Source organism: Syzygium oleosum, unplaced genomic scaffold, assembly GCF_021117445.2.
Source record: "Syzygium oleosum isolate NSW1041296 unplaced genomic scaffold, Sole_v2.1 Sole_v2.20, whole genome shotgun sequence".
In the NCBI taxonomy this organism is placed as follows: Eukaryota; Viridiplantae; Streptophyta; class Magnoliopsida; order Myrtales; family Myrtaceae; genus Syzygium; species Syzygium oleosum.
Genome location: NW_026607504.1, coordinates 552,889 through 561,325, shown reverse-complemented (window position 1 = coordinate 561,325; position 8,437 = coordinate 552,889). Strand labels below are relative to the sequence as shown.

The 8,437-nt window shown below is 43.2% G+C and overlaps 1 protein-coding gene across 3 annotated transcripts in view; it reads left to right on the top strand.

Annotated features, from left to right (window-relative positions):
* The window catches only part of LOC115689119 (60S ribosomal protein L7-2-like), an 83,258-nt gene extending 78,845 nt beyond the window's left edge, over window positions 1–4,413 (top strand). Inside the window, exons 2-8 of one of the 3 annotated variants that reach the window (XM_056320328.1) lie at window positions 2,105–2,156; window positions 2,844–3,036; window positions 3,125–3,222; window positions 3,302–3,359; window positions 3,687–3,766; window positions 3,845–3,947; window positions 4,045–4,413. In XM_056320328.1, the coding sequence (XP_056176303.1) occupies window positions 2,857–3,036; window positions 3,125–3,222; window positions 3,302–3,359; window positions 3,687–3,766; window positions 3,845–3,947; window positions 4,045–4,260 (735 nt within the window). In that variant the 5' untranslated portion in view covers window positions 2,105–2,156; window positions 2,844–2,856 and the 3' untranslated portion in view covers window positions 4,261–4,413. Of the gene's footprint in view, window positions 1–1,932; window positions 2,198–2,843; window positions 3,037–3,124; window positions 3,223–3,301; window positions 3,360–3,686; window positions 3,767–3,844; window positions 3,948–4,044 lie in introns of those variants that run through there. The other 2 variants (XM_030615096.2, XM_056320329.1) reach the window with 2 other exon arrangements.
* Window positions 4,414–8,437: the final 4,024 nt, after the last annotated feature.

The window sequence follows — 8,437 nt, the reverse complement described above, 5'->3', positions numbered from 1 at the left end:
AAATCACATGCCGCTAAAAAACAAAAGAGGAGGAAGCAAAGTGGGAATGCTCGTCGATGCCCTCATGGACGGAAGTGCACACGTGGTCCGCGTGGTGCGCGTCCTTCACGCGCGGCTGTGAAGAGAGCGCGTTAAAAACAAATTGCACATTCCCCGCGTGAAAATGACCGATGCTTCACGGGCGGAAAAGTCTCCACGCGCTTTCTTCCATTTTGAAATTTGAATCTTTTTTTTTTTTATCTGTCATATCCTTTTTAATTCTCCTTTTTCTAATTTTTTCTCTACCTCTTATAAAAAGCAGAAGTCAAACTCCGTACCCGTTAGTCCCACAAATCCATTTACCAATAAGAGCGCATGCCTATTAGCTCGAAAATCCCCCGTTCAATAAGTAGGATTTTAGATAATATTTAATACCACTGGTAGGTGGGACTTCATTGGGTTGAGAAGCTTTCAATAATTTAGTGAAAGCGAAGTTGAAAGGAAGAAAAAAAACTCACTAATCTTAAAAGCATCCTTTCAAAAATACCAAATGCCAATGTTAGGTAGGACTTGCATCGGATTAAATGACTTTTCTTTTTGGTCAAGAATTAAATGACTTTGGAAATGCTAATTTTCGCTCACACGCTTGACCAAATACCTCGGCTCTATCTTAAAGGCATTTGGAGGCCCAAATGCCTATGTGTATGCTAAACCAAATGCACTTGAAACGGAGAAGGGGAGTAGCGATGGACTAAATAAAACTATAGGTAAGTACATTTGAAGTCTTAAAACTTATCACGAATGTGCAATTGAGTCTTATAACTTACAAAAGTGGTGCAATCGAGTCTTAAAACTTGTTAAATTAGTGTGGTGAGGGTAACACTAAATTTTGAATAATTTAGCGAAGGCAAAGTTCAAAGAAAAGAAAAATTCATTAACTCTAAAAGCAGCCTTCCAAAAAAAACAAAAGTCCAATGATAGGTGGTGGGACTTGCATTGGATTAAGGAACTTTGAAAGTGCTGCTTCTTGCAACCAAATACCTCAACTATGTCCCAAAGGCGTTTAGAGGCCCAAAGACCTCGCCGAATCAAATGCACTCGAAAACGGAGGATGGGATCATCGGCCAACCGAATAAAACTCCATAGCAGTGTGTGATATCGAAACCCTTCGTGCGGTTAATCCTCATGAATATTCATCTTGCACATCGAATAAAACTCTATCTACCGAACCTTTTACGAACAAGGAAATGTCATGAATGTCACATCAAATCGTTCCCGCGACATGCCCAATCAAGTGTCCCACCTCTGGCTCTCGTTAACAAAACCCTTGGCCACACAAAAGGGAATTGAGAAATTGGCTACATAGCATCACAGCAAAGCCCCTGGCATGGAGTACTGGGCCCTAGACCTGTCAAAATGGGTCATAAATCCATTTCTTAACCCATATATTAGTAAATGGGTTATGAATGGGTTAGTTATATTTAGTAAATGGGTCATAAATGGGTAGAAGTATAATATTAGTATTAAATAGGTCATAAATGGGTTGTAAATAGGTCATAAATGAGTTTACAACTGATTTAAACTCAACTCATCTCTCTCGTTATTACTTAACCTTACGCTCACTCACTTCGCACTCTCATCTCATTTTGAGCATGAATTTTTCTAGATTTAATTAAATATGGAAGTATTTTAGCAATATAGGTTTGATTGGGTATGGGTATGGATTGGGTATGGGTCAAGAAAATTGCATTACGCATAAATGAGTCATAAATGAGTTAATGGGTCAATTTAGATCGGATCATTTATGACCCGATCCAAATCCGACCCGACCCACCTATATGACAGGTCTACTGGGCCCAAACTTCAGGATATTGCAGTTTGCACCACCGCAAAATCCCTACAATCTCAAAAGAAAGGGACCAAAAAAAAAAACGGGAAAGACGTTCTCTTTAACAAAGCAGCCTTTGAATTTGGGCTCGAGGCCCAAATCGGCCCTCAAATCAACGTCCAAGATGCGCCTTCATGCCGCAAGGAAAATCCAGAGCCGTCCGATTACTGACTCCCTCCCACCCTATAAAACGAGGCCACAAAAACCCTAGAGACCCTTCCGAGAGAGAGAGAGAAGCACTTGCTGTGGCCACCGCCGAGAGACACCGCGCAAGGACCGGGCGTACCCGGTGAGTAGCACCAGCTCTGCGTTTCCATGTCGATGGGATCGGTGTGCCCTAGTCTTCCTCGTTCCTGCCGTGTCTTGCTTGCCAGTTTTCGTGTCGTGCACTTGTGTGATCAGCCTGAGGATTAGTCCCCGCGACGCCATTGCTCTGCTTTTTTTTTCTTTTTTCTTTTTCCTATTGCCCGCCTATTGTCGTCTTCGCGCCCGTTTGGTGGCTCGCCTGATGATACGTAGTGTATGTTCCAGTTGCCGAGCTGGGGCTGTTGGTGGACGAGTAATATTTGTCGATGAACTTGTGGTTGCTAGTTCGATTTTTGTCCTATATTTGTGGTGCGCCAGAGTGTAGTGGGGTAGGCTCTCTGTTCTCTTCGAGGTTCCCTGCCCAGGTTTGAATACGGAGAAGACTTGAAATTTGCCCAAATCCAATGTCTATCGGCTAGTAATAGCTAAAAGGGCTTGTATTTATCGGGTTGTCGCTCTATTAACAAGGCTTGTTCTCGCGGACTTGTTCTAGTTGCTTGCGGAGCAGTCCGATTGCGAAATGTGATTATGAATTGGATAGGATGCACTTGTGAATTTTCACCGTTTTGTCCTCATTCCATTGTTTGCTGAATGAAGTTCGACTTAAACAACTATTTGATGTTGCAACCTCGAAAACGAAACCGTGCCTGAATTTTTGTTGTTTCGTCAGTGATTGCGGAGAAATGGGCGGGGAAGAAGTCAAGGCCGTAATTCCAGAGTCGGTTTGGAAGAAGCAGAAGAGAAATGAGGAGTGGGCATTGGCTAAAAAGCAAGAGCTTGAATCCGCGAAGAAAAAGAATGCTGATAATAGGAAATTGATCTACAGCAGGGCAAAGCAATATGCCAAGGAGTATGCCGAGCAGGTATAGACATAGACATTAGTCTTCATAAGGTTGTCAAATTAAACCGTGTATCCAACCCTGGAGCTCGCCTTTTTGTGTTTCCTTCCAGGAAAAGGAGCTGATTCAATTGAAGCGTGAAGCAAAGTTGAGAGGAGGATTTTACGTTGACCCGGAAGCTAAACTTTTGTTTATCATTCGCATCCGTGGGTATGTCTTCCGTGTTTTACAGAATACGAATATGACATTTTTTCCCAGAATTTCTTATGTGACTATCTTTGACTTTCAGTATCAATGCCATGCATCCAAAAACAAGAAAGATTTTGCAGCTACTGAGACTGAGACAGGTAATCTTTTTGTTATCACTTATTGAGATAGGTCCTTGCATTACTTTGTTGCATTTGGAGAAGTTATTTGAGCAGTAAAATAGCCTTTCCTGAAGGCTCGATTTTTGTCATAGCTTAATTTGATTTGATGGAGTTTCAGCTGGTTTTTTTCTGTAGGATTTGCTTGTTGATTGGTGTTTGTTACCATGTAATCTGTTTTTTATATATGACTTTACAATTCTTTTGGCTACAAAGTTATCTCTTTTCGTGCGGTGGCTAGAAGTTGAGTGTTTCTAATTAGCAAATCTATGCTAACATTTGTCTTGACTTAATCTTCTTTGGATATAGATCTTCAATGGGGTGTTTCTCAAAGTCAATAAAGCAACCGTGAACATGCTTCACAGGGTTGAACCCTATGTAACTTTTGGGTACGTGGTTCTGCTCCATAATATGGATTTAGATCTATTTTGCCCGTTAGGCTGCCTAGTGAATATGCGTATTTTCAGATATCCCAACTTAAAGAGTGTGAGGGAGCTGATATACAAAAGGGGCTACGGGAAGCTCAACAAGCAGAGAATTGCTTTGACGGACAACACCATCGTCGAACAGGTCCGTTTTTGCCCTTATATCATCTCGTACCTTTTGGGGTGATCTCAATACTTCTCCGGATTTATAAGAGACCTGATACATTCTGTTTGATGAGCAGGCTTTGGGTACACATGGAATTATCTGCACGGAAGATCTCATCCATGAGATAATGACAGTGGGACCTCATTTTAGGGAAGCCAATAACTTCCTATGGCCCTTTAAGCTCAAGGCACCGTTGGGTGGACTCAAGAAGAAAAGGAACCATTATGTTGAAGGTGGAGATGCTGGCAACCGTGAGAACTATATCAATGAATTGATCCGAAGAATGAATTAAGCATTTTACACCGACATCAAATTCAATGTGGAATTTTGAACTTTTGGTTGGATTTACATCGTTTTTGAGTTGAGACTGCTCAGTTTTGAAATCAGACAGTCTTGAGTTTGAGATCCTATCCTATGACAATTGAGATAAATCCTTTGCCTTTTCTTTTGGCTGTTACATATTTTCCTTATTCCTTACTGGTAAGGAGCAAATGGTTTAGAGGATTGGAACTGGCACAATATATCGGAGAATTATTGTGCTGAGTATATTGGATGGTTTTCTCAAACAACGCTTAGCCACGACAGGATGCTCTTTGGCAACCTCATCTGTCATCCCCAATTTCACCAATCCTGTCACTGGGTTTATTGACCCTTTTGCGAGTTTGCCACCAATGTGTGCATAAGCATTTGCCAATTTTTTTCTTTTTCCTGATAGGACCAAAGGGTATGAGCATTACAAAGTTCTCATTTGCTCGTGCTACCAAATCGACGAAGCCATCTTGTTGGAACCAGATGGCCGTAACGACAGCAACCTCTTTTATCTGAAGTAGCAAATTGGCTAGGTTTGAAAGTCTTGGGTAACATTCTCTAGGGGAAAAGTGCCATAAAAGTCCTAAACCTTTTGTATTAGTGCCAATTTAGTCCTAAACCTTTTTTTGGTGCCAATTCAGTCCTAAACCTTTTGCATTGGTGCCAATTTAGTCCTAAACCTTTTTTTGATCCAATTCAGTCCTAAACCTTTTAAATTGGTGCCAATTCAGTTCTAAACCTTTTGTTTTTGTGTCAATTTAGTCCTTCCGGTCAATTTTGACCGGAATTTGCCGACGTGGACGCCTACCGGCCGGCGACCGGTCACCGGCGCCGACGTGGGGCTGACGTGGACAAATTAAATAATATTTTAATATTTTTTTGAATTTTTATTTTTTTTCCTTTTTTTTTCCACTTTTTTTTTTGGGTTTCTCCTTCCTCTGGCCGGCGAGCTCGACCTCGCCGGCCACTGGGGAGGGAGGCCTCGCCCGGCGAGGCCGAGCCTCGCCTTGGTCGGGCGAGGCTCGACCTCGCCAGATCCGGCGAGGTCGGGCCTCCCCCGACCATGGCGAGGCTCGAGCCCTCGCCGGAGGCCGCGGCGAGGGCGAGCCTCGCCATGGTCGGGCAAGGTCGGGCCTCGCCGGCGGCTGGGCGAGGCTCGACCTCGCCAGATCCGGCGAGGTAGGGCCTCGCCCAACCATGGCGAGGCTCGGCCTCGCCGGGTGAGGCCGCCCTCCCCAGTGGCCGGCGAGGTCGAACTCGCTGGCCTCTGGCCGGTCGCAGGACCGGCGACCGGCCATAGGAAGGAGAAACCCAAAAAAAAAGTGGAAAAAAAATAAAAAAAGGAAAAAAATAAAAATTCAAAAAAATATTAAAATATTATTTAATTTGTCCACGTCAGCGCCACGTCGGCGCTAGTGACCGGTCGCCGGCCGGCAGGCGTCCACGTCGGCAAATTCCCCATTCTCTAGTCATGAAGTATGGTAGAAAAATCTTGAGCCCCTTTGCTAGTGCCTAGTCTTCCGAACTATGCATATCAACCGCTAATTCTAGAATTTATGCTATCATTTTTAAGCTTAAGTCAATATTTAGTCAAAACTAAGTCGAATTTGTTTTCTAAGTTTTGGCTTTCTACGTGAATTTTTCTTTGCGACTAGCTTTTGTGTTTTGCGGCAACACTTTTTGGGTGTTACCATAAGAGTTGCACATTAGCAATCGAACATTTTATTCGAGCTCTAGCTACAATTCATTTTGAGTGAGCTCGTCACCAAGGTGCTAGTGGAAGTAGAGTCGAAGCTGAAGGGATTTAAAACATGTGATTATGGAGTCCAAACCATTTGAGAGTAACTCCTACATCAAATCTCTCAATATATTTTCAATTATTTTGGAACGGTTGTGATTTTGATTTGAGATGTATATTTCAATTTTTGGTTTCACTTGTAGTTTATAGTTGATAATTGTAACTTATAACCATATTCAAACACATATGGATTAACATCGGGAAAATTACCAAAAAAGTCCTAAACCTTTTGCAATTGTGCCAATTCAGTCCTAAACCGTTTTTTTTGGCCAATTCAGTCCTAAACCTTTTGCAAACCAGCCAATTCAGTCCTTTTGGCTGGCCGGCGCTGACGTGGCCGCCGGCCGGCGTCCACGTGGAAATATTTTAATAATTTTTTTATTTTCGAATTTTTTTCCTTTTTTTTTTTTCATTTCCTTCTCCCGCCTGGTCTGTCCGGCCAGGGGGGAGGCTTGCCGGCGAGGCGAGCTGGGCCCTTGTCGCCGCTGGGCGAGCTCGCCCAGCTCCGGCGAGGCGGAGCTCGCCTTGGCTGGGCAAGCTCGCCATGGTTGGGCAATCTCCGCCCTCGCCCAGATCTGGCGAGGGTGGAGCTCGCCCTGGGTGAGGCTCGCCAGATCTGGGCGAGGCCGGAGCTCGCCCAGCCAAGGCGAGCTCCGCCTCGCCGGAGCTGGGTGAGCTCGCCATGGCTGGGCGAGCTCCGCCCTCGCCCAGATCCGGCGAGGCGGAGCTCGCCTTGGCTGGGCGAGCTCCGCCCTCGCCTAGATCTAGCGAGGCGGAGCTCGCCATGGCTGGGCGAGGGCGGAGCGTGCCATGGTTGGGCGAGCTCCGCCCTCGCCGGAGCTGGGCGAGCTCGCCCAGCGGCGGCGAGGGCCCAGCTCGCCTCGCCGGAGCTGGGCCCTCGCCGGCGAGCCTCCCCCCTGGCCGGACAGGCCAGGGGGGAGAAGGAAAAGAAAAAAAAAAGAAAAAAGGAAAAAAAATTCGAAAATAATAATAAAAATATTAAAATATTACCACGTGGACACCGGCCGGCGGCCACGTCAGCGCCGGCCGGCCAAAAGGACTGAATTGGCTGGTTTGCAAAAGGTTTAGGATTGAATTGGCCCAAAAAAAAGGTTTAGGACTGAATTGGCACAATTGCAAAAGGTTTAAGACTTTTTTGGTAATTTTCCTGATTAACATCTAATTTATTTTGACATTTACTCATCGTTCTCCATTATCAGGGGCCAAAAGCCCATCGGCTGGATACCTTCATCTGTAATTAGTTGCGAATTAAATAATTCCCTAGATCAATGTACAATTCCATCATTGTAATTGTATCTTTCAACTATGATGGCCTCATTTAATCACTAAATAGAAGAAGAGACTTGCTACGAAGTGCCACGTCTATGAAATACCAAAATACAAATCTACTTCCGTTGAAAATATCTCGTAGGGTTAATACCACGAAAAATCCCAAACTGGTACACCTGTGACAATTTTACCCAAAACTATTTTTTTAACCACAAAAAACCCTAAACTGGTATACCTGTGACAAATTTACCCCAAACTAATATTTTGACCACTAAAAACTCTAAACTGGTATATTTGTGACAAGTTTAGCCTCCGTTATTTTGCGTTAAATTGAATTAATACCACAAAAAATCACAAACTGGTACACCAGTGACAAATGGAGGATAAAACATAAAATCGGTACATCAGTTAACTGTCGCGTGTCATTTAACAAAGCAATTTAACAGTAAAATTTAACGGAAACAAACCGAGGGTAAATTTGTCACAAGTGTACCAGTTTAGGGTTTTTGGGGGTCAAAAAATTAGTTTGGGGTAAAATTGTCATAGATGTACCAGTTTGAGATTTTTCGTGATATTAACCCTCGCAAGAATGAGAGAATATGATGTGGCTTCAAAGATACGTGAGACTAAAATAAGTGACGTGGGATTTTAAGGACATAATTTTGTCTTGAAGGCATCTCAAAGATGGATATTTTCTTTTCAAAGACATATTGTTTGAGCCGAATTTCTTGTGAAGCAAATAACGTGATAAAAGTCGTTGATCACATCATTTTATATTTAAGTTGGGAGGGTTAGAAAATGAAAAGTTTAATTTTCTTTTTTTATTTGGCTATATGTTTACAAAGAAACTTAGAAGAAAACAATGTCAATCAATTGACCGAAGTAGAGCGTCTTTATTGCATTTTCTAATAAATGGAATGGCAATTCAAAAAAGATACGTTTAGACCGATGATTTTATTTTCGCGAGTGTAAAATATCAATTTCATTTTTCATTTTTCTTTAAGTATATGGATGGGGAGGGATGATCAGTCTAGCAGTCTCTTTTGGGCATATAAATGTTTCACGCTCACTA